Source organism: Mesocricetus auratus, unplaced genomic scaffold (genome assembly GCF_017639785.1).
Source record: "Mesocricetus auratus isolate SY011 unplaced genomic scaffold, BCM_Maur_2.0 Super-Scaffold_100031, whole genome shotgun sequence".
Taxonomy (NCBI): Eukaryota; Metazoa; Chordata; class Mammalia; order Rodentia; family Cricetidae; genus Mesocricetus; species Mesocricetus auratus.
The window spans coordinates 4,502,278-4,528,686 of NW_024429212.1; the positions used below are offsets into that span (position 1 = coordinate 4,502,278).

General features: G+C 48.9%; 1 protein-coding gene across 8 annotated transcripts in view; it reads right to left on the minus strand.

Annotated features, from left to right (window-relative positions):
• Window positions 1–26,409, minus strand: part of Myom2 (myomesin 2) — a 114,405-nt gene that overhangs the window by 59,262 nt on the left and 28,734 nt on the right. For 2 of the 8 annotated variants that reach the window (XM_040733604.1, XM_040733605.1), the window contains exons 2-6: window positions 10,648–10,765; window positions 8,661–8,816; window positions 5,462–5,600; window positions 5,188–5,345; window positions 4,108–4,200 (exon numbers count right to left, since the gene is read on the minus strand). In XM_040733604.1, the coding sequence (XP_040589538.1) occupies window positions 4,108–4,200; window positions 5,188–5,345; window positions 5,462–5,600; window positions 8,661–8,816; window positions 10,648–10,754 (653 nt within the window). In that variant the 5' untranslated portion in view covers window positions 10,755–10,765. Of the gene's footprint in view, window positions 1–4,107; window positions 4,201–5,187; window positions 5,346–5,461; window positions 5,601–8,660; window positions 8,817–10,647; window positions 10,766–14,184; window positions 14,347–16,178; window positions 16,209–16,574; window positions 16,724–26,409 lie in introns of those variants that run through there. The other 6 variants (XM_021234413.2, XM_021234412.2, XM_021234414.2 and 3 more) reach the window with 6 other exon arrangements.

The following is a 26,409-nucleotide window of genomic DNA, read 5'->3' on the forward strand; positions in this document are numbered from 1 at the left end:
AGCTCACAGCCCTCATCTGTCAGCGTTACCACTCCCAAAAGGTACTTATATTTTAAATCCCTAAAATGCTTTATAAACATGACTTTGATGATTAAAATAATGCAATGTATTTTTAAAACTCTTACAATTTCATAGATGTAATAGTATAAATACAAATGTCAAGCTTGTCATCATCAGTTAAAATGCACCAGCTCAATCCTTGAACCAAAAGAGCACACACACTCACACACACACACACACACACACACACACACACACACACACACACACACACAACCGCTCCTGTACGAAGCTTTCTTTTCTTTCCCCAAAGTCCTCCAAACATCAGGGGCTTCCAGGGCCTCTAAGTTTGGGTAAGGAAGAGCTGACATGGTGTGGCGACAGAGCAAAGCTTGTCACATAAGGGACCACAGGAGACAGGAAAGGAGCAATGAAGCCATGAGGCCTCCGGCTGCCTCACTGTAACTCCCAGCTTGCCCTGGGCTGACTCAGACCTGAAGATGGGACAGCGCCACCTAACGCATTAGCACTGATTAGCTCCTCCTTTCACCCATTAGCACTTCTAGGGCAGAGGCATGGAGTTAGGAGAAACTCTGATGGGAGCCCTTCTTCCTCCTGTACTTCGGAAAGCCAGCTCAGAAGGCAGACTCCACAGCTTCCTTCACACTGGGAAGGAACCCATGACATGCCCGAGTATGAGACCCCTTCATTTATGACAGTGCTCCCCGGAATCTGGGGCGCCCAGGTGACTGGTGGGTGGGCAGGGTGCAGGTAACAATTTCTAGTATCTTCCTTTATCTGGCTCATCATAGTCCTTGGCATTTTGTACTTTACGAAACTTTGAAACAGTGGTGTATATGTATGTAGTAAATGAGCGCCCATCCACGTGTTGAAGTGGGCCCTGGAATATTCCCCACTACTGAGTGCAGCAGAGCTAGCTGTAGGAAACAGGATGCCCAGGGCAGGGACAGAACAGGAGGAAAGAGGGAGAGGGTGGCTCTGGGAAATCCGACAAACTCTGATTTCAGCAAAGGCTAACATGGAGACAGTGAACTTTAACCCCATCCCCACTATGTCCCAAGGGGACCTTCCCTCCCTTCTGCGCCTCTAGACACACAGGGAATGTTCAGCAAACCTAGTGTCTAATTCTAGCCTTTGCTTCATGCTGAGAGAACTCTGCTATGGTTTTACTTTCTGTTTGGATGGGTTCCCAGAATAGGAAGGTTTTCTTTCCATCTCAATTTTTACTTCCACAGGGGTACCTTTGCCTCTCAAACTCTCAGTGCAAAGGCGTCACAACACAACTTCCTGTGTGAACTAATGAAATTTTATTTTTTCTGAAGATGAACAGACATCCCAAGTGAATTCCTCATTGGTAGGCAACACTGGGGTTCTTTAAACGATTAAGTGATGTTAAATCAGACATAGAGCTTAACTCTTAACTAAATACCAAAGTCAAAAAGTAAAGTGTAAGAGATGTTTAGTCATGAAAGCATTCTATAAAGGGAGGGGGTATGATGGTGGGTGCCACTAAGAAGAAATGAGACAGACTGTTGTAAATGCTCCTCAGAATAAGAGAACACCATTAAAAACCCTTTGGGAAAAAAAGGCAGAGAAAAATGTATGAGTATATCTACCATGGTGCAGATTACAAGTTCAAATAGTACCAAGGACCCGGTTTGCTTTTAAGTGTCTTAAGAATTCCGCTGCATCAGCCAAAGAACATTCATAGGAGCAAATGTCATCTCAGAATGCAAGGAAAAGCTCATTCCACCGCCAGCTAGAGACTCGGACAAGGCATTCCACACCCCGGAGACGCCCCGGATCAGATGATCCATAGCTCAGCACTTCGGAATGAACAGCTGAGCTGAACTATAATTTGTGGGTTTCCCTTTGCTCTTTTCCTGAAGAACATGAAATTCTCTTAATGTTCTAAGGATGCCCCAGTAGGGAAGAGACAGAAAGAGAGAGAGAGAGAGAGAGAGAGAGAGAGAGAGAGAGAGAGAGAGAGAGAGAGAGAGAGAGAGGTGGTACTGGTCTTGGCAAGTGTAAGTCAAAAGACTTGTGTTTCTGGATCATTCCATCATGGCCTACCAGGGCCAACTAAGTTCCCTCTGAGTGTTTCTTCACTGTTTAAATCTGATGTTATTCTGGGTGTAAGGTCTGAATGCTGACAACATTGGGTGAGGTTGTGACTATTTTCATGCTTGTTAAAGGAAAAACACTTCTTGACAAAAAGCTAACTGCTCATTCAAACCAACCTACCCAGACCTGCTGATCAGAGCACATGCTGCCCAGGGATCAGTTACCCTGACCTCATAGTGTCCTCCTGAGAAAACTGGTATTGGCTTACTGCCTGCTGATCCTTGGAAATCAAGGGAAGAGTCACTGTCCAGAGAGTGCCCTGCTCTGAGACCTGCCCTCCGCCCTCCATTGCTGTTCTGGAGCCCCGCCCACCCAACTGGCTTCTACCAGGGACTCATGAGTCTACCTGGATCCCTCTCATCAGTTCCCCGGCTGGTTCCTAGTTCTCCAGTTTCAGCAAGAGTCAACTTGGGCCCCTCCCACCCCAAGTCAAGAGGGGTCCTGTCTGCTTGCTTCAACTTTTTTTTTTTTTTTTTTGGTTTTTACAAGACAGGGTTTCTCTGTATTGTTTTGGAGGCTGTCAGTCCAGCCCGGCCTCGAACTCACAGAGATCCGCCTGCCTCTGCCCCCCGAGTGCTGGGATTAAAAACATGCGCCACCACCACCCAGCTTGCCTCAACTTCTAAGCAAAGCCAGCATCCTACCTGCCCTGAAGGTTTCCTGCTCTGCAGGCCTATCTCTGACCTCCAGTTCTCCTTCCCCTCTAGGCCCAGCACCTGTGTATCATGAGATGCTGCTGGAAATCCTTCACCAAATATCCACTTCCCACCTAGCCCCCTCCCACCTAGGAGACCCCAGCTGCATCCTCCTAAGCAAGTTGGCCCTGGTCCTCATTTTGCTGTGGTCGGCCACCCTAGGCCCAGTTCACCCCATCACCTGCCTGTCATTCACCTATGCTCAATACAGGGCACCTCCTGAACACCAGATAGCAAGGCCAATTTTGGTGGCCAACCATGTACTGCCTCACCTAGCGCAGCACCTGGTACTCAGCGGGCTACCAGTGGATGAGCAAAGAAATCCACCACCTGTGAGGCCAGGAGATGGAGCTTATGGGGGGCAGGGCTCCCTACTTAGTAGAGACTGGACAGACGTGGAGGAGGGGCACTTCCACCCTTGAGGGAGGAGGCCCACAGACCTGCAGGGCTCAGGGACAGCACTACCCTGTCCTCAGGCCACCAGGATGACCCCAGAGATGGGACTGTCTCCCCCACAGAGAAACGGGAGACACTAGGAAGTAGATAGAAAGAGCGGGGGAAAGGCTAGGAAACAGAAAGAGAAACCCTACCTCAGCTGGAGGGCCAGGGCCTGACAGAAGGCTTCCAGTCCAAACAGGCTCACGTTGGAGCAGGACCTCAAGAGCAAGACCACTCACTTTGACCCCCCTCCTCCATCCCAATGGAGCCCCTCATCTGTCGCCACCAGGGAACAGCTGGTACCACAGTCTAGACTCATCAAGAACCCTGCGAGGTGCATTTATCCAGAAGCCTCCTGCTGTCACTTTCTATCTGTGGGCCCCACGCTCTCCTTGGCTCTGATGTCCAGCTTCAGGTCTGCTAAGGGCTGAACACACTTCTTCACTGAAGCTATCATTGCGTGAATCTACCTCGCCATCAGGAACAAATACCACAACCATTGCTTCTGCAACAAAACCCAGTGCATAAAACATTTTAATTAAAAAAGAAGCACATGCTTTTATTCTAAGCAAACATCTAGGCAAGTATTCATCTGTATGTCTTATTGCAGCATGGGTGGGCCATCACGTGACTCTTCCAATCACACCTGAGATCAGGGACTCGGGTCTCAGTCGATTGGGCTGGCCTAGACATCCCAGTGTCTCTGCCTTAGCCTCCTGAGGGTGGGAATCGGGGTTTTACTGCCTGTCCCAGCCACTTCCTGCTGTCTTTTGGGTTTGCACGTGGTTATGGGCTGTGACTCCAGCACACACTGGGCCTGGATCCTCACCTGTTGATCTCCAGGGTGTGCACTCCATACCTGCTCTCAATCCGGTACTTCCCTGGCTCACCTGCCTGGCAGATCAGACTGCCATCTTTGTACCTGGTGGCAGGAAATATTCACTTTAGTATAGTAACAGATATACTTTTGCAGTTTGCCCCCAACCTCCTTTGTGCTCTAAGAAACAACTGCTCCTCTTTCCCCTGCCTGTTAATGCAAAATGCTCTGGATTCATCTTTCCAGAAGAGGCAGGAGTTACAACATTCGAGCAGACAACCCCATATATCTGCTTGAACCTCTTATGAATTCAGAATTCATAATTGTCATTATCATTCCATTTAAAACAAATGTAGCTGGTGCTAGCTAGCCAGGTCCCAGGCTGGCCCATCAGGCCACATTACAGCTGGAACACATGAGGAGAATGTCACAGAGTTCATGAAGCCGTAGTCCTAGAAACTCGAGCTCCCACCTGTAAAACAAGGCTCAGCCATTACAGGCTGTGCTATGGTTGGGCAAGCCTTGGAATACTTCCTTGTCTCCTAATACCATGAACTCAGCCACCACAGGCTGTGCTATGGTTGGGCAAGCCTTGGAATACTCTCTTATCTCCTAATACCATGGGTGAGCTGAGCTACAAGGTTACGAGACTCCTGTAAGAGATCCTGTACACAAGGGGATATATACAGCAATCCGTGATTGCAGCAGCAGGTAAACAAGAAGGGTCTGTAAAGCTTAAACACTCATCTCTCTAATATTTACAACTTCCTTCCATGAGCCCACCTATAACTAAAGCAGACATATAGGCTCTGTACAAGGTCAGCAATGAAGCCAGTATGTAGACAACAGCCAAGACAACAAACATGCATGCCTATTCAGGGAGCTAACCCTTCAACAGAATGCTCTGAGAGAGACATCAGCACAGTGTTCCTAAACTTTGAATGATAGACCATTAGCTAGACAGGCATTTTGAATTTTGTGCATGTGTTGCCCACATGGACTTCCATAGGTCCACAGGACAGGTTCTCAGACACGCTCGCCTTCCATGCACACAGTTCTTAGAGGCAAGCAGCCCCGAATGCTGTCTCTCACCATTGCACCACGGGTGTGGGGAATCCTTGTACAGTGAAGCAGAGCCTCACAGACATCCGCTCCCAGATGGTGTGGGACCTTAGCCTCACCAGGATCTCAGGGGCTCTGCTCATCCGATCTTCAAATGAGGGTCTCTCCCAAGATAGCTTGTCTTCCACCTGCCAAGAAGAAGCAAGGGTAGTTAGGGTGGGTGTGGCAGGAGTAGCCCACTAGCAGTGAAGCATTAGACACACTCTCCTTCTATGTGCCCCCAGGAGCTTGGAGGTTCCCCTACCATCTGCTCCAAGGAGTACTTGTCCAACTTGTCACGAGCCAGTGACCGTGCCAGGTGTACGTTCTCCTCCAGTTGGGCCAGCTCACTAAGAAAACGCTGCCTCTTAGCTTCTCCATAAGTCGCCTCTAGGGACCGGTACCTACGAGAGCCAAGAAACCCTGTTAGTCATAGGACATGTGACAAGACTGTGTGGAACTGACAGACAACACCGATCTTCTTTGGCCACCTCAGCATGAAGAGATAAAAGAAGATGATGGGGCAGAGGGGACAAAACTTTTTCTACTTCATTTTGCCTCTTTATTTTCAGAGTGTGTTAATAGCACACAGGAAGTTACAAAGAACAGCAGGAGTGTGGTTTAGTAACATGGAAACGCACAGCATACATCTCTTGCTTTCTTTGGCATGGGAGACAGGACTACTTGGCCATGCCTTGGAGTCCTTCAGGGGTATGTACATGTGGGTGCTTGGAAAGATCCCTGCATGTAGAGGCTGAATGTCCATAAACAATGAAGAAATGTCAGTCTTAGTCCTGGGAAGTCAGAGTCACCCCTTCCTGCCAAAGTCCCATACCAGACTGGACTAATGTCTTCAAGGAATGGTTAGAGCTTGTGATAACAACTAGGCCTGGTGAGAGTGGTGGCATAGAATGAATGACTGCCCCTCCCATTGGTGCTCAGCAGGGCTCACTCATCCTGCACAGCTACCCCCACAATGCAATGGTATCATCTCCCTCAACCCCGGGATCACTCACTAGCCACCCAATCTACTTTCAGAGGAAGAAGTGATCTCAAGACCATACATGGTGAAGACACCACATGAATGATGAAAGTAAAATATTATGATTCCATGGCGGATAGTAGGGTCCATTAAAGGCTGGCCAGCCCCACACCTGCAATCCTATACCTACCAAGAGGATTGACATCTACAGTAGGCTAAGAGGTGCCATCAGAACTCAAACCTAGACTCCAAGTGAGAGACTCCAATGCAAAAGTTCTGTGTCATGGAGATTTCCGTCCACTGGGACTGCCCCAAAACTGTGCAAGACTTATAACCAACATACCAACTGTTCAAGTTAATGATGTCACTCTCCTCACCCTACAGAGAGGACAATGAGGGACAAGAACTTGCATATCCTGTTCAAAGTCACACTGATATATAACTGATGGGCATAAAACAGTGTGGCTCAAATACCCAATATCTAGTCCCCAAACTTAAATATAATCAGAAGATATCTTTCCAAAACAATTGAATACATAAAACTTCAGAGTGTTTATGTCCCATGCAGCCCAGGTTGACCTGGAACTCACTATAGAACCAAAGATGACTTGAACTTCCGATCCTCTCACCTCTATCTCCCAATTGCTGGGAATACAGTCATGTGCCACCATTCCCGGATTATGTGGGGCTTAGGACGATACCCAAAACACCACAGATGCTCTCTCCACTGCACTACACCCCCATCCCACACCGCTTACACTCTGAAGTCATGCCTTAACACCAGAAGCCCTCACTTTATAATAAAATCAATTAATACAATTTGCATGGCACGATATACCTAAGGCATATACAGAATTTATTTTATAAGAAGAGATGAAGAAATCCACATATATAGTATTCTTCAAGTCTTTCCTCTGAATGAACTCTTAAGGTATAGCACATTTCAATGTAAACTAAGACCTTAAGTGGGCGGTATCCACGTGATTCCTTGGAGAGCTGTTATCTTACTGCAAGACCTGAATTTTAAATTATTATTTCACTGTCTGAATATTCCTCTAGGATGTAGTTCTTTGTAAGTAATACTGAACTTGGTGCAATTTAGTCTTTTGGTCTTTGTGTTGTTGTGTTGCTTTGTTTATTTGGGTTTTGTTTGTTTGTTTTTGAGACAGTGTTTCTCTGTGTGACTTTCCCAGAACTCACTCTGTAGACCAGGCTGGCCTTGAACTCACAGAGATCCACCTGCCTCTGCTTCCAGAGTGCTGGAATTAAAGGCATGTACCACCACCACCCAGAATTTTATTCTTTAAACACACATTTTAACTAAATGATACTTTAAATGTTACTAGAAATGTGCTTAAAAATATTTGTAACTTTGACATTGCTGAGAATTCCTAGGACGATGGATTTACTGTCCCCGGATTTAAAAGAATAATATGCTAGGAATCTAAATGTACCAGGAATCTTGCTGCCATCCCTCTTTGTGCTACAGTTCTGAAATGTATCGTTGTGGCTGGATAACTGTACTCTCCGGACAACTGAAAAGACATCCTTTGGGCTATCCACCGCTAGTCCAGTTACTCCACCACTGAGCAACTTTCAAATGAAGCATGCTTACCCAGCTCGCATGTGTCCTTGCCAACTGGAGTTTCTTTAAGAGAACTTCTGGGAAATGGTAGGGAGGGGTGGGAGAACTACACAGTGGGCATAAAGTATGTGACTGCTCATGGTATTCTCTCGGGGTCACTGTGTCCATGGGTGCAGGGTGCAGGAGGAGGCCAGAGGTGTGGGATCTCCTGGACCTGGAGTTACAAGTGGTTGGGAGGCACTGGGGAATCAAACTCAGATCCCCTGCAAGAGCAGCCAGTGTCTTCACTAGTGAGCCACCTCTCCAGACCTACTTGTGTTTTTCTTGAAAGACCGATGCACGACCACCAGCTGTTTCTCCATCACTCAGATTTTGTAACTTTAGGACTGGCATCCTGGCTGGTCCTTCTCTTCCCTATGACAGATATGATGATTGATGGAACCCTAGGTAGCCCTTGGTGTCCACAGAGACAGCTGTTTAAATATTGGCTGCCTCCTCAGAAGATGACCTTGCTCCAAGGGACAACAGCCATGGAGGCTGTGATGGAAACTCGGCTGTGGAGCCTGAGGCTCCTGGTGGCTTAGAAAGGCAGGGATCTGAGCACAGAGGGTATGCCAAAAACCACGCCTCAGCCCTGGCCAGTATAATGATGGAGATGCTGTCCCCATTCTTTGTGTGTTGGAACTCACATCGGATGGTAAACAGTAAGCAAGTGATGGAAAGAAGCTCTCCACTGTGGTTATAAGCAAGCCTGGCTTCTGCCTGCTGAACCTCCCCAGCTAGTACCCCTTTGCCCTTCTCTGCCCAAGGTTACCCATCCCACAGCTGAATTGAATGCCAGCACTTAGAAACACAGGTGCTACGGGCAGCAGCCGACGGAGGACGCAAAGCAGTTACCTATTTTCATTTTCAGCTTCCTCTTCTTCTGCGGAGCTCACTCGCTTTGCACAGAGCCTGCAGGTCACCCCCCTAATGGAGCTCTGACTGGAAGCTCTCTGCGAAGAGGACCTCTCTGAAAGAGACCTCTCAGATGATGACTGGGTAGTTGCTCGCCTGGACAAATAGTGAAAACGGTCAGGTGTGCTGGAAAATTACTAACACGTATGCTAACATACACTGCTTCCTTTCCACACATCCAACCCTCCCTGCAGCACACACACATGCACCCAGAGCATAGGCACATACGTGCCCATATATGTACATGAATGCCCACGAGTAGTCCATACAGATGTACCCAGGCACACCTCATACATGTATATGCATACATTCTGTAACATGAAAAATAAAAACCCAGAGATAGATGTCGGGGTTCAGGCTGAAGATCAGAGAAGCAAAGCAGCCAAGTTACCAGAAAGCTCTTACCTCTACCGGTGCTGGGGTGATCCTGACCTCAACATGGCTGGAGGCTAATTGCCAAGAACACTGAATGCTACACTCCTCTCACACACCTTTCTAGTGCCGTTTCTCTTTTAGACTGATTCACTCGAATGTAGCCCTGGATGGCCTTGAACTCACAGAGATCCATCTGCCTCTGTCTCCTGAGTCCTAGGACTAAAGGTGTGTGCCACCACTGCCCAGCTTCTATGGCTAACAGTGTGGCTGGCTTTGCATTCTGATCCCCGGGCAAGCTTTATTAAATCATAAACAATATATTACCACAGCATACCACATACGGAGGCGCACGCATACATCAATATATATAACACTAACACAAGGAGGAGCATGCATAGCCATGGACACACACACACACACACACACGCGCGCGCGCGTGCACGCACACACACACGTTCCCAAACATCTCTACTTGTGCAGGTACACACATACATTGGTATATATGCCTACAAGCACAAGCACACATATGTGTGTTTACACCTAAACCCAAGCCTGCATCTTTGCATGTGGCATCCTCCCTTAGTCTGCAAAGACCCTCTGAAAAACACGGCCCTGGGCTCCCTGTGGCTGCTGGTTCCCCTTCCCTGAACCATCCTTCCTGATTTTCAGCCAAGATACTGTGTGTGTGTGTGTGTGTGTGTGTGTGTGTGTGTGTGTGTGTGTGTGTGTGTGTGTTAGAATCTCAATCTCTGTTGAGATGGGCTGCAAATGTTTGGCTTTGTTTATAACAAGGGATGGCAACTAGACGGATGCCACAAGCATTTCTAAATATAGGGTGCTGGTGACATGTGGCAGGCACCTACAGCAAGAGAAGGCCAGACTCAGAGGCCTCTTCCTGCTCCCCGCCCTCCAATCAGCCCGCTGAAGCTGTAGATAGGCTGACCCACAAATGGTGCCAGGGAGGCACAAGCTGTAAGCTGGAGGAGACCTTGTCCTTCAGGAGCTTGGCCAGGAAGAAACCTCGTCCTTCAGAAGCATTAAGATGTAGGTGGACTAGATTTCACCTGTCCTTGGCAGGGAGGACACTCAGGGCTTGCACCTGTACTACTGAGGTGGGGGAACTGTGGTCAGAACAGACTTCATTTCCATTATTGCTCTGATACCTATGGACCCTGCCAATTCTTTCCACTGCTTTCCTCCTGGTCCCATACTGTGAGTGATTATTTAGGTCCCACTGCTAGAACACACTGGGAAGAGTATAAAGTCAGTGGGCTTGTACTGCATAATCTTGGGCACCTCCACCAGTGGGCTCAGAGTCAGCCCTTGGGCCCTGCAGGATATGTGACAACTCCACCCAGCTGGGCCATGCAACCCAGCCAGTGTTTACTCTTCAAAAGGGATGTGTACATCAGAGATGTGTGCCTCCCTACTTTCAGGCTTCCCACAAACCATTTCACCCCCAGATTTCAGGGGCCAGCACAGTTTCTAGCCGGAAAACGTGAAAGCTACACATTCAGAATCCAGGTAGTCTAGACAAGACCTGTCCACTTACTTTTTTGATGTATACTGGTCCAGGAGGTACCTGGTCTGGATATTTCGATACGACTGGTCGAAGTGCTTGTGTCTTTTCTGGTAGAAAGGGACTGCCACCAGGGACATCTTGGGTGCTTCTGGGAGAGAAAGGTGCATGAGGAACCATGTCCTGTGATCTCTGCCTGAACATTCTGCATCATTCCAAGGGAGAAGGCGGGACTGGGGCAACGGCTCTGTGGAAACAGTGCTTGCTGTGTAGGCACGGAGCCCTACAAAGCATCCCCAGCACGCAGGGCAAAGACTCAGTGCTACACGCCTGGAACTCTGAGCTGGAGGTGGCAGACTGGCTGAAGGAGGAGTCCAGGAGCTCACTGGCCTGGCAGTCCAGAGACTGGGGATCTCTCGACTCAGGGAGAGACCTGTCTCAAAGTTCGGTAGAGAACAACTGAGGAGACGCCTGGCATTGATCTCTGACCTTCACACACACACAGAGAGAAAGAGACACAGAGATGGACTAAGAGAGACAGAGAGAGAGCAGACATACACAGACCGGCACACGCACAAACACGGATACACAGAAACAGATGGACACATGCAGACACAGGAGCACACAGAGACACAGACACATGTCCAGATAGACCAACACAGACACACACAGACACACACACACACACACAGACACACACACACACACTCAAAGGCTACTCTGATCCAGAGGGGCAATGTGGAGATGTGGAGGATTTTACACAGATAGAAATCACCCTCAGCAATAACCACAGAATGCACAGACTTCTCTGGAGCCCAGTTTTATTTTATTTTTTTGTCAGCTTCCATGAAAATCAGAAACCGTGACTACATGCTGCCTTTAATTTCTTTCTTAGCAGTATTTCTAGAATGCCTAATGTGCTCAGGGCAACACAAAAAGCAGTGTGAGTACAGAGGGTAAAAATAATTTAAACCGATTAGGGAAGTAAACAGATACTTGACAGGACAAGAGCCACAGGCCACACAGAGATACAGTGTGCCCTACAAAGGAGAAGAGAGGGCAGCCAGAAAGGCCCCCAGCAGGGGACATGTGGGAAGCGCCCTGGGGGGTGACCAAGTCAGCAGACAGAGGTCAGGCAACAGGAATGGTTCCGAAGCAAGGTGGGAACATGGTGTGCAGCAGGGCATTACTCCGGGAAGGCTGCAGCCACACCCGAAACTTCCAGTGGCTGGCCCAGGGGTATTGGAAAATCGCTAATGCCCCATTGTCTCCAAGGGTCATTTGAAGCCATGAACTGTGGGCGTCTGGTAGCATGGTTGGAGCAGATGCAGGAAAACACAAACCAAGACAGCAATGAAACCCCAAGATGTGAAAAAGTAAGCAAGTCCAGGTGAGATTCTCCCGAGAGGTTTTGGAGCATCGCAGGGATTACATGTGTTCATCTATTGCACAAATTCACCCCTGGCCCCTTTGGTCATCTCTATGCAATCACTCAGAGGCAGCTCTCCTCTGTCTCTGTGATCTTCGGTTTCCCAGATACAATACAATTAACTGCCCAGGCCTCTGCTCTGAGTCGGCTGCTGTGTTTAGAGCCCGCAGCACAGCTCTGAGGCTGCCACTCAGGTGAACTGAAGGGAATGCAAGCTCAGGATGGAAACTTGAGGGCAGCTCAGAGAGGAAGCTACCACCGTTTCAGTCCTCTTCATCATTCAACAATCTATTCATCAATAGATTGGAAAATTTGCCATATTGCATAATTTACCCCCTGATCCGTTCCAGTTAAAACTGGGATCGCAGAATTACAGGAAGATCCTGAGAATTATCCAAACACAGGCCAGCCCATCCCCCACTCCCGCCAAGGTCAGTAAACTTCTGTGCCGGGGCCCTCTGTGGTTATTTCAGTATTTCTTTCTAAAATCCGGCATGTTAAGAGGCCATGTCCTGTTCCAGAGGTCAAGTGTGCCTCCACAGACTCCACAGAGTGTGCCACCATCCCTTGGTTACAAACGTGTCAAAAGACATTGTACCCTAAGGGCCACACAGAACCAACCCAGCCAGCCTTGAAGGAGAACTCAGAGGTCAGGTGCCAGACTCCCTGGGACTTAGCTCTGTGACACAGCCTTGGGGCTTTATTCCTAATCTCTCCGGCTCTGATATTCCACACTGAATCTAGGTAATAGCTGGCACTGTGCTTGGCATAGAGCAGCAAACAGACTCCATGGCTGTCTCAGTCACGAGGTCATTGTGATAGTGAACCATGCAGATGGGAAGATGTACCCGAAAAACCCTCTCACTTTAACGTGGGAGAGCCTCAGCTGTACCTCGGCAAAGCGATCCCCAAGAAAGGTCTGCTGTCCATGCTGTCCCTTCTGTCTCTGGACCGTGCATATGTGGGGACTAAAGGCAGACCAGCATTACAGAGATAGCCACCATTAAAGCTAGTTTCCTCTCCAGGATTTCTTCCCACATCCATCTGCCCTGATGAATTCAAATTCTTCATCAGAAACATAGACTATCATGTCATTCCATATGTTTATGTACATATTGTTTATGCTATGTTAGCTTTCAAATTGTTTTTTTGTCTTTTTGTTTTTGTTTGTTTTGTTTTTGCAAAAATAATTCCAAACAGATGCTACATCCCTGGTAGAACATGTCACTAGACACATGCTTCTGTGTGATGTGAGAGGACATGGGTCCTTATACCTCAATGGCCCTCTTCCCTTTAACTAGCCTGAATGTCCCACTCAATGTTCCAGGCACAGACAGCACACAGCGTGATGTCTCTGACACCATATCACATGCCGTCCGGTGGGCCTGGAAGTCTTCAAACACTTCGTGTGTGAGGAACACACACTTTGTAGTGATTAGCAAGGAACCACCTGCCTTAAGTGGTCATGTTTCCTGGGCCCCTCACTCTGACACACAGACCCACTGCAGATACATCCCCTGGGTGCCTTTGACAAGGGCAACAGCATTTCACTGCACTTAATCCTATACTTTGTCCCCCTAAGGCCATCAAAGCCAGGAGTCGAGGGCAATCCAAGTGCAGGCACTCTCCACAGTATGCATTTTCAAAGCACTGCCTTTTGGAGCAACTGGCATGTGTGTCCGCCAGCGCTGAGCCCAAGACCACTGGATTCCAAGAAGGTGGTACCTTAGAGTTCATGGCTAGGGGACAATGCCAGCCGGATCAGTGCACCTGAACACCATGTGTGGGACCTTCCGCTCCACAGCATGAGATTTCTGGGCAGGAGATTGCTTCCAGTCTCAATCCCAGCAAGACACAGCAGAGGAAAAAGAGGCCTCGCGGGACCCCAGTGTGCACTCTGCAGACATTGCTGACTCCTTGGGATTTCTCACTTCAGAACTTTCCTGAGTCAGGCTGGGCTCCCAACCCCATCTCTATCAATGAACTCTCCTAGAAGGACATTCCTGTGGCCCAGAAAAAGGTCTTGGGCTGCAGTCTTGGAGTATTGGGTGCTCAGACGTGAAAGGGACCTCCAAGAGCTCACCCAGAGTCACGCTGCCACTGTCCTCTTTCAGAAGTACTCTAAGTGACCCCACACATACCCAAAAAGATGAGGAGTGTCTCTTCTCCAAAGCGCAGGTTCTGATGATTCCCCGGAATTCAGAAGCACAGAGAGGCTTTGGTTCTGGATACCCCAGGGCCTGAACCCTTACAACGTCAGGCTACTGTGTGGTTCACTGTAAAACCAGGGGACTGAACTAGTGCCAGAAATACTCCTCTAAATACCCCTTGCCTCCAGCAGCGTGTGTCAGTGGCTGTACGTAACTGCCATCAGAGGCCATGCTGACCAGTAATGTCGAACCCTCTTAGATGAGCACGCCCTGCCCACTCAAAGGACTGGTGCATTCCAGCAGAGCCAAGACACCAGCTGCTCCTTTGACCACTCCCAGACACTTTCTGCCTCAGCCCAGCTCTGGAACCACACCCTCGGGCCTCTGACATGTTTAGGAATTATGACACCACCATGAAACTCGAGCCTGTCCCCAGTACTGGGGCTCTGTGTCTGTGATGTACCTTGTTCTGGCCCTCCCTGCAAGGGACAGTGGGAATGACCTCTCTTGTGTCACTAAACTCGGTTCTAGCTTGTGAAGATATGTCTGGTTGAAAGCATTTCTGGTTGAAAGCATTTACTCATATGCAATTAAGGAAATTACTTGCACGGCTAAAAAATGTCAAAGTTCATAGGTACATGGAATAAAAATAATTGAAGGAGGGAGGGAGAATCAGCGGACACAGGGCAGACCACAAGAAACAAGCCTGGAGCTCATGAGATAGATTTTTCACTCAGCTCATTCATATTAGGACCTATTTGTTCAAAGGGTTTTCAAAATGACTTACTGCCAAAAAGGACCATTAAAACAACAACTGGGCACAAATCAAGCCTTGAGGTCATTGAGAATCAATTAAACATGCCTGGGTTCAGCAGGACCCCTCCTTTGAGAGCCTTGGCGTGAAATAGAGAAGGGTCCAACTTTGTTGTTCACAAGTGCTCAGCTGTCTTTGAGGGATCACTGGCTCCCCATAATACTTTAATAGTGTTGAATTTGACTCAGAAATGATCCCAGGCAGCTCCCACTTGGGCAATCCTTACAGTAGCCAACAGCAGCACCCTATTTCCCAGAAGCCATCAAGACCGTAGAGTTCTTGGGACAATCTCCCTGGTTCTGCATGTAACCGTCCTTTGGGTAATAAGCTCCCTGGTTCATGTGCGTTTCGTACAAATGCGCTGCAAATATGATCCAACAGCCTTGCAGAGCATTCAGCGGCTAACCCTCGTTCTGCCTTTGCAGACCCAGAAGTGTCAGTTGGTGAGCTCATGGGCACAGCATCTCCAGAGGGCACATGGAGTTGGCGTGGGCCCCGGAAACTGAGCTCTTGGCTCCTAGGACGGGTTTTTATCTGGGGCCCCAATTTATTCAATATCACCTTTAAGTGTCTTGGTCCCATGTGCTCTTTGCTTCCTGTTTTTATTGCACCCAGTATGGAAGGAATGTGGGGCAGGTGACAGAGAAAGCCGAGTGTTTCTGGCCCTCGAATGCAGCATGAGCTTCCCCCCAACCCCCACCCTACCCCACCCCTGCAGGTACTACTGTCTGCGCACAGCTCTGCATAAGGCATGGGGCTGGAGACCTGCGGGATCCAAACTCCAAATGTGCAAGGCAAGGAAACCCGACAACCCACAATTCCCAGCCCTGCCCAAGCTCTAAGCTGAACGCCTGGTGTTTCTCTGCCCTCCACTCACAAGAAAGTATCCTCCTTCTGGTCCACCCTCTCCTCCTCCCTTCATCTCTGATCCTTTGTAAGAACCCCAGACATCAAATCAATCAGCTGATTTAGGAACAGTTTTTAAAAAAATAAAACAGGCAGGAAACCCAGCGGGGGCACAAACTACCAGGAAGGGGTGTCAAATCATACAACAGTAAGGCCCAGAACACAGGAAAATAAAGGTGTAGCTCAGTGGGTAGAGGACTAGCCTAGCATGCCTGAAGCCCTGGATTTGATTCCCAGCACGGCATAAAAACCTGGTGGCACACACCTGTGATTCCAGCACTCTGGCACTCAGGAGCTGAAGGCAAGAAAGATCGGAAGTTCAAGACCAGCCTGGGATATATGACCCTCCCCCTTCAAAAGCGAGGCAGGGAAGGGAAGGGAAGGGAAGGGAAGGGAAGGGAAGGGAAGGGAAGGGAAGGGAAGGGAAGGGAAGGGAAGGGAAGGGAAGGGAAGGGGGTAGGGGAAGAAAAGGGGAGAGATCCTAGCTAAGCTGAGTGCAGAGTCCCAAGACAGGCCCACCGTGGGTGCAATCATATGACTTGTCCTACAGTGAGGAGTGTCTGCAGGTAAGTCTTCACTCTGAACTTGGCCCCCACGGGAAAGCAAATGCAGCATGCTCTGTGCTCTCCCAAAATCACAGCCAAGGAAAAGAGAGACTCACCCAGAGGAGAAGGGTCAGAAGAGGAGAAAGCAACTGCGGAAGAGTATCCCAGACACTGGCTGAGGACAGCAGAGCTAATTTCTCCCTGCAAAGCTCTGTGCTTCCCTCCCATTTATGGCCAGAGGAGGTGCTATATTTAGGCACAGGACTGCCTCTCCCAAACCCATACCTGTATCATAAATCACTGACTCTCACTAGAGGAGAAGCACCAGATGCAAGGGGGCGAATAAAAACGGGGAAGCAGAAAGTGCCGGTACCAAGTCCCAGGTGCTCCACTCTGTGCCCCTCTGGCTACTGTCCTGAAGAGGGAGCCGACTCTAGTATTTCGTCAACCAAGATGTAGACACAGGATGTGAGGGTCAGCCCAAATTCTCAGGCATGTTTTCTCATTCAGCAAAGGCTCCCTGACGCGTGCCGTGTTGCTTCTCTATGTGAGCATCCATAAACATCCGGGTCACCCGTTAGCCAGCGCACCTATCGGCGGGGAAGATGGCAGCCCCGTGTATTTTCAGGTGTGTGTGTGTGTTGATTTAGAAAATTACTACAGTCTGGGTGTGGCTTTATCGTGGGAGAATTTAACAGGAGCGGCCCACCTGAGAGGGGCCAGCCTGTGGGGCAAGCTCAAGCTCAGTCTTCCCACTGACAGCCTCTGACCTGCAGGGATAACGGCAGGTGTCCATCTTTCCACACAGCATGCGCCCAAGTATAAATAGCATGCACCTGGCGTGGCCGAGCTGCCAACAGGAGGAGTCTGAAGGGGCCGACGGCTGTCGCTTGAGGATTCTAGCCAGTCAGTCCCACAGAGCTCTGTATTGCTAGCTTAGGGTTGTGTGCAGTAGCATCCACCTAGAAGTTTGCTGTGAGAATTTTACTTGCAAAGCACCTGGAGGCCTTTAAAGGAATCCATGTTCCCACATCTGGTTTGTCAGAATAATTTGAGGAACAAGCTAAAAGTATCAGAAAGGCCTAGGATAAAGGCCACTGCGGCCTTATCCAAAAATCCTTTGCATGTTTAGTCAGTGACTTGTGCACTTTATAGGACCCCAGTGACCTAATATATGTGTCTCATTTCAGCTTGACACAAGCAAGAGTCATTTGGGAAGAAAATGCTGCCAATAAGATTGGCCTATATGGCGAACGCCTTTAATCCTATCACTTGGGAGGCAGAGGCAGGCAAATCTCTGTGAGTTCAAGGCCACCCTGGTCTACAGAGCAGACAGGCTCCATAGCTACTGAGAAACCCTGTCTGGGAAAAACAAAAAAAAGATTGGCCTATATACAGGCTTGTAGGGAATTCTCTTAATTAGGGGTTGATGTGGAAACGCTCGGTCCATTGTAGACGGTGCTGTCCCGGGCAGGTGGTTCTGGGTTCTATAAGAAAGCAGGCTGAGGAAGCCATGGGGGGCGAGGCAGTAAGCAGCTGTGGTTTCCTCTTCAGTTCCTGCTTTCAGGTTCCTGCCCTGACTTCTTTTGATGACGGACTGTGATGTGGAACTGTACGCTGACATGGTCGTGGTGCTTTATAACAGCCACAGAGATCATAGCTAAGACAGAAACTAGAAGCAGGTAGTGGGACATTGCTATGATAGACTTGACTACGTTTGGAAGAGGACTGTGGGAGAACTTTGGAACTTAGAGCTAGAAAAGTCGTTCAGAGCCTAAGAGCTTAATGAGCTATTTGGGGACTTCGAAGATAAATGCAAGAGTAGGGTAGATAGTAGAGGCTCAGCTTGGGAAGGTTCAACAGGGAAATTCGTGTGGTATTTTGTATTAAGAATCTGTGGTACCTGGTCAGCTGAGGCTGAAGAATCTGCTGTCATTAACAAGAGATCAGAACCACCGAAGCAAAACCTTTGCCTTGCTGGGACAATTGCTGTTGGTCAGCTGGATTAAGAAGAAGCCAACATCACTGGGGTGACGTCTTCTGGGGATGCTTCTTCAGGGTTGGCACACAGAAGCTGTGGTCCATAGGAAGCCAAGTTCGCAACCTTATGTTGGCAGCTGAACTTGGTAATGTATAAGAGTTTCCAAGTTGGTTATGGAGAGCAGCTGAGGCTTGGCACCATGAGAGGCCATTGGTCAATGGGTCAGCCTCCTTTTGCAGTAAAACCTCCAGAGTAGAGAGAGGCTTAGCACCACGTGCCATAGTCCCTGAAGAGAGCCCAGGAGAGGCTACTGGTGAAGGTGCAGTGGCCCAGTTGCAACAGGAACCCCAGCATTTTGGAGTTACCTGAACAGACAATACCCTGAGGTACCATCAGGGTGGTGTGCAGAGAGCTTCACAACTGGTCCTAGCACCAGGAATGCACTTCACTCCTTGGTACGGGCTTCCGATAAGCCAGAGACTAGGGTGAAGTTATCTAGGTCCTAATGGGTACCCTCTTTCTGGCACTATTGCAGAGGTGTCTACGTGGTCTTACAGCTGCCCAGGACCAGGCTTCTCTCGGTGAGTACCGGAAGTACACACCTCTCCCGGCTCCGTGTGGATCCTTCCTTGATTTTAGGGCACTGTGCACTAGTTCGTACACAGTAGAACCATTGTGGAAAGCTTAAGATCCCACTTAATAAGTCTGTGCACAGCGATTTCCTAATCCAATCACGCTGCCACACTGGAAGACCGAAGCCTGGGGATTTGCTAATGGCAGAACTTTATTTCTTTCAATTCTGGAGGCTGTAGGTCAGGTGGGAACAGCTTTTTAATCCACAGACCACACCTCCTGACTATGTCCTCCACGGATGAAAGAACAGGGAGCTTCACGGGTTTCTTTTTAAGTCCCTATAAACCTCTTGTACCTGGGCTCCACCTGGTGATCTCATCACTTCCCATAATCCCCACACCTTCACTATCCCCCTGTGGGTGCGGATTTCCCCAAGTAGGAGCTGGAGAGATGGCTCATGGGTTAAGAGCAGTGACTGCACTTCCAGAGGTCCTGAGTTCAATCCCCAACAACCATATGGTGGCTCACAACCATCCGTAATGAGATCTGGTGCCCTCTTCTGGCCTTCAGGCATACTGTATATGTAATAGTTTGTTTTTTTTTTTTATCTTTAAAACAGAAAGAAGGAAGGAAGGAGAGGGGGGGAGGAAGAAAAGATTTTCCCCAAGTAATAGGGAGCAGGAATCTTCAGTCCACAGAGGAAGCCCCAAGGTCTCATGCTGTCTTTACATATGAGGGACCAATTCTGCCCCCCCCCATAGATCCAGACACAGGATACTGCACCTCTCTGGCATGTAATGTGGCTGGCACTCTAAACTGTAAGTCAGCCAGCAATGAAATAGTTTCCTTTATAAGAGCTGCCATGGTCATGGTGTCTCTTCACAGCAATAGAAGCCCTAAGACACACATACACAGTATTTTTCCTACTCTTATTTTAACCCCCCTGTTATCGGGGACTATTAAGGTAAATGCCCATTTTCCTTAATTGATCCATTTCCATAATATTGATTTTACTTTGTACTCCTAGTGAGTTAGCTGGTGTCTCTCCTGAGACCAATGACAGCGTGACACCCTTCGTTTCTTGGGTGAGGGCCTTCCTAACTATACCTGCCACCATGAACACACCCAGAAATGCACTCCACCCACAGTGGAACTGAAATAATAAGGCGTAGGTTCTCCCACAGAGAGGCTGAGGGGCTCAGACCACAAACAGTTTCTCTTAGTAGGCCGACCTTCATGTTAAGACAAGCATGGTTTCTGTGGCATGAGGTCACTAGCCTGGCCTGCATGCTTGGCGTTGGGCATTGCCCTGTGTCTCTGTAATGGAGCCCAAAGGTTTTCCATGTTTTATAGATCAAAACATATCCTAGGAAACCCATCAACAGATCTCGGCAGGGTACCTTTGCAGGTGTCAAGTGTGTGACCCTCTGGCACCAACTCCATTGCAATCAATCCAAGCTACGTGCCCAGGCCATGGCGGCAGGAAGCCCAGGACTCAGAGCAGGGACAGGAGGCTTTCCCTCAGTCTGCAAAGGTCGGTCTTCAGCAGGCCAAGGGTGAAAGTGCTCTTAGCAGACAGGAAGCCACAGAGGACATGAGGCCTAGTGCGTGACTGAGAGGAACACAAGAGGCTTAGCGTGTGTATAGTCGTCTGGACACCCTCACACCCATGCATCTAGCTAACACTTGGGGTTGCAATGAAACATCCCTGCAGCATTTTAACCTTCCAGAGAAATGTAGGGTAGCATACTCTCTGACAACCCATCTACACGAGGTGGCCAGGATTGCCTGCAGATGTTGACATAGACCTACGTCTCTGCTCTAACAGATCCGTCAACGTCAAGCAGGTACAGAGTCAGTAGGTATATCTTCACTCAAGTGTGAAGGTTTGAAGTTTACCGTGTGGGTTCTATGAACAGGCATCAATCTTTAGAAACTTCTGACTCCCGTGTTAGCATTTATTTCTTACAGGTGAGGGTGTATGTACATGCCTATGTTAGTGTGTGTGTGTGTGTATGTGTGTGTAGTGTCTGTGTGTGTGTGTACATGTGCATTTGCACACACTGGGAAAACAGTGTGCCTTGTGTTTTTTGAGGCAGGATCTCTTGCTGAACCTGGAGTTCACTGATTCTGCTACACCGGCTAACCAATGACCTCCGGGGATCTGCCTGTCTCTGCGCCCCAGCACTGGGGTTGAGAACTGTGCCACAGCATAAGATCCAGACTGAGGTCCTCAGGCTTGTGTGGCAAGTGCATTATGGACTGAGCCATATCCAGCCCCTCAGGGAGTTTATTCTTACCGAGGCTTCAGAGAGCCATGCTCAGGCAACAGGCAGCTAGGTTTCGATGGAGAGCCGTAAGCCGGAATCAAGGGCACCGGCTCAGGTTGATTGTTTGTTAATCTATTCTTGGAGCTGAATGCCGATTGAGAATCCCTTCAGCTGCCCTGGGCCTCGACTTCCTCGTTGGCACAGTGGGAATCGGATTAGATACTACTAGTTTAAGCCCCAAGAGACTCTGTGCTCTGTTCTGCATGGCAGTGCTCTGAGCCTATGCTTGCTGCACAGGGCTATGTGGCGAGCTGCCTAGCCCACGGCAGGCAGGCTCCAGGAAACAGTAGTGAAGGCTCAGACAAGCCATGCCAACGAGGATTCCATTCTGAAAACACTCAGAGGCTCAAAGATTAGCAGCAGTGTGCCATGCCACGTGTTTACAAGAACAGTGGCTGCAATAAAATAAAAGTGGCACAAGAGTCCATTCTGCTGGCCCTGTCTGTGCTGGCAAGGCCCAAAGCAAACAGTGTGCCCACTGGTCTAAAAAGAGAGCTGATAGGGTAAGGACCAACCCAGGCTGACCCACAGCCGATAGAGGAGCTCATACTGCATAGATCCACGAGACCGACACCCTTACCTCCACCTCGCCTGCAAGAGTGGAAACCACGGTCCTGAGGGGGCTGGAGAAAGCCAATAGAGACCAGGTGGTGGCAGCACACACCATTAATCCCAGCACTCAGGAGGCAGAGGCAGGCAGATTTCTGTGAGTTCGAGGCCAGTCCGGACTACAGAGCGAGTTCTAGGACAGGCTCCAAAGCCACAACAGAGAAACCCTGTCTTGGAGACAAAAAAAAAAAAAAAAGAGTGGAAACCACGGTCCAGAGAGATCTGTAAAAAGCCAATAGAAGGCTCTGAACTAAAACTCACCACTCTTGATTCCTAGCCCTCTGTGGCAGCATTCCCTGGGAGGGATGGGAGGACACCAAGTCAGGCTATGGTGAAAGTCTGGGATACCACTTCATCCAGCGTAGAACTGGGACAGAACTCCAGCTCAGGAGGCCATGGTGTGGGGACAGTGCACATGTGAGCTGAGCAACTTTCAGAGCTCCATCTAGCTTGGACAACACACCGTCAATAACAGGGGTGGGACGTCCCAAGGGTTTTAAATAGCCACGTTTACAAACAGCCATGGAGTCTGGTGTGGTGGAGCAGGTCTATAATCCCAGCCCTTGTGAGGTGAAGGAGGGAAGATCAAGAGCTCAAGGCCATCTTCAGTTACATAGCAAGTTCAAGACCAGCCCGAGCCCATGAAACCCAACCTTTAAAGAAAACTAAACATGGGGGGGGGCGGTGAGGGGGAGCTGCGGGAGGAGGGGAGGGAGAGGGAGCTGGGATTGACATGTGGAGCAAGCTCTTTTCTAAAAAAAAATGTAATAAAAATAATGAAAACAAGAACAAGACATTCTGTTTTAGCATGTATCATTCTGTTTTAGAAATGCACATGGGAATAGCCATGGAAAACACAATGCATTAAAATTTGGTTCCTTAGAATTGTGTTCAATCATTTTCCCAAAGAATAATTGCATAAAATTTGTCCCATATGACTGCTATAATAAAAAATACAAAGTCAAAAAAAAAGAAAACTAAACAAACAACTATACTCACTGACTGCAGCTTCAGCCATCCCTGCCTCAAGGCTGAGGCTCAACGCCATGCCACAAAGTCGGAATCCCTTGTCTGCTTCCCTTGGTGTCCTGGGGACATGCTGCTTGCCCACATAAACCTTAAGTTCAGGTCTTCAGCAACCTCAACTGTGTCCTCAACTGTGTCACATTCTCTGGGCACAACTAGGAACTATGGCTGCCCAGCCCATAGGAAAGGCAGGACGAAAAGCGAGTCCTCGGGTTCCAAGCCACTTTGAAGATTGACATAGACCCCCCACCCCTTAGCTCAGGACCTGAATGAAGCCATCACCTGTGGGGTTCTTCCTCGGGGACAGGCCCATTCTCAGATATGGGCCCCGACAGTCCTATTCCTATCTATTAGCATAAACTGACTGTTGCCCAGTCCTCCCCGGGGACCTGACACTGCCTGCATGAATGTCTGATTTACTTGCAACTGCTGTAGCTACTCCTGGAACCCACAGGCTAAGGGTGAGTAGAACAGGCAGACTACAAGGTCGCCAAGTAAAGGAGTGGGTGTTAGAGATGGGGCAGACATCCCAGAATATGTCCTGGCCAGACACTCACCCCCCAGATCTGTGACCTTGGATGAGACACGGGTTTGACTTCCCAACCAAAGGAAATGGTGACCTTGCGCGGTTAGATAGGAGCGCCCTCGGGACTACTTCTCTTCCACAGATCCGTGAAACTGTCGAAACCTGGGGGCCATACAGTTGATCATCCACAACAGAGGCACGCTGAGACCAGAAAGAGGGACTGTTGGTAGCCACTACATGCCCAGAGGTCCAGACGTCTGTCACCCTGACCACAGCCGGTCAGCCTACATAGCAGAAGCACCTAAGAGTGCACGCTTAACCCGACACCCGTGGTGATGGTACACAGTGGGTGTCCGCTTGACTGGCTCTAGAACCAGTAAGAGCCAGGCCTCTGGGTCGGTCTGTGTGGGTATTTTCAGGAAAGGTTAACTGATATGACCCGCTAGAAATAGGGGTGCTATTCCATGGACTGGGGTTCCAGGCTGCATAACAAGGAGAAAGTGACCCTGTTACCGGCATTCATCTGGCGGTTTCCTCACTGCCTAACCCAATGCCTCCTGCTGTGCCCCCAACCTCCCCCCCACTATGGACTAGGTGTCCTCTCAAATTGTGGCCCAAATAAGTTCTTCCTCCCTTAGTTGTCTTGTCTGTGTCACCAACAACTAACACACTCATTAGCTCTGGCAATCACTGCAAACGTTATTTGCAAAAGCAAAAATGAGAGTTCTGATCCTTGCACCCCAGAGACCTTCCCCTCCCTCTTTTCACCCTTAAAAGCCCAAGCTGCAATCTCACAACTGCAATCTCACAAGTGTCCACAAGAGGGAGGGCTAAGCCACCAGAAATCTCTTCTTCCCCTAAGGAGAACAACATTGTGCAAAAGAAAAACAAAAATACGGGAATTTTTGTATTACTACCCATAATCCTTTGCAATGTGGAAAAAGTTACATTATTCCCGACCCGGACTGTCTAGTCACAGTAATTGTGTCTAACAGACAACGCAGCGTCATGGTTCTGTAGCCTATGCAATGGTCCAAACAAACCAGCATGAAACGGGAGGGGAAAGATTTCTCTACTGCTGCAGGGAAGGACAGGTGGCCATTTCCAAAGCAATGTCTTCCTCAAAGTGCCTGGATGCTACTCGGGGAGCCTCCACATACTCCCTTCAGAGATGGGCACATCACGGGCATGCTGTTAAGATGTGAGCTCCTGAACATGCTCAATTTAATATTCAAGAAAGGAGGATGCCCCACACATTTCTTGGCACGCTGTGTTGGAAATATGGCAGACAGAAACCACTCAGCGTGCTAAGCACGTGACATAAAAATTCACTGACGAGTGTATTAAATTTCACGGAAGAGTGTTGGGCTGCAGTGACGCCTGCTTGCCTCTGCCTGCCGAGGTTTGATTTGTTTCCTGTGATCTAACTGGAAGTCAAGTATCAGACTTTAATTTTAGTAACCTCCTAGTCTTATCCACTAATAAACAGTTGGTAAGTAGATGAGTGACTCTTCCTTTTTGTTTAGATTAGAAACCACTGACCCCCCTCCCACCCCTACTTCCCTTCCATGAGTGACTCCTCTTGATTATGGTAATTTTCAGTTCTAACAATGACCTCACATTGAACACGTGCCGGCTTAGTATAAACAATGGATGTCAAATGATCCCTTTATATACAATATTATTCTTATATTTGAAAACTCAGCGGCCAGGGCCACAGCAACTGTGGCGAAGGAAGACTCAATGGGAAGCACCACAGAGGTCCCCATCTAAAGTGGCCTCCAGCAGGCCACACGCAGCAGGCTCCCTGGAGTCCCAGAGCACCAAAGTAACGCTATATCCAAAGTGTCCAAGCCTGCCCTAGCTCAGTCATACTGTGTGGGACAAAGCTAATAGGACCTGGAGATCCATGGTGTGCTGGGGACAGGTCCTGGTGCAGGAGAGTGAAACTGAGGCAAAGTTTCACACAATCTGTCATGAATGCGGCTGTAACTCCCAAGCACTGACTTTCCCACAACCGTCCAATTTTACTTGTCTCTATCTCAATATTCTGAACGTTTTCTGGTTTGACCTAACAGTTGTAGTGTTCTGTAGTAACCTGCAGGGGGTGGTGTTGGACTTGGAGTTACAGCTTCCAAGGTTTTGGCCTGAGGGATTGTGAGGCCTAAGATTCAGGGTTCCTGAGAGCTGGGGCTGTGCACAGTGCAGTTTCCTGGCCCCTTCTTGGTGGCTATTCGTGATCAGCGAGCAAGTCCTCCCCACCTGCAGGACCTTAGGGAAATAGAAACAGAGCGTCTAGGAGAGTCGGTGGCTCAACCTCTGGCCCTTGACCTCATCACGCCTCATCCATCCCAGGGTCTGGGATTCACTTTCTCAGCAAACACAGTCACTCTGAGGAAACTTCTGCTGCAGAGACAACTGTGACCACAGCAGCTGCTCAGGCCACAGCTCCTGCCTCAGCTGCTACAACCCCAGGCACCTCGGAAAACTCCAGTCCAGTCCAGGCATGCATCAGTGAACTTCAGATGACCTCAGTCACCCTTTCAAGAGGGAGCAGCTCGGCAGAGAACTAACTGAGGTGCCTGTTATGGGTGAAATGCCAGGCTCGTGATTGGTTCTTAAAATTTTTTATGTTCTTATCTTTTATGTATGCGTGCGCTGCATGTATACTAGCCAGAAGAGGGCATCAAATCTTGTTAGAGTCGGCGGTGAGCCACCATGTGGATGCTGGGGATTGAACTCAGGACCTTTGGAAGGGCAGCCAGTGTTCTTAACTGCTGAGCCATCCCTGCTTAAGAGAGGTATAAATGAAAGTCCTATGCAACGTGCAAGTCTGTGGCTGGTGCAATTGCAGCTTAAGAAGAATTTTGCTGTAAACCCTTTGTCCATGCGTAAGCAGCCTGTTT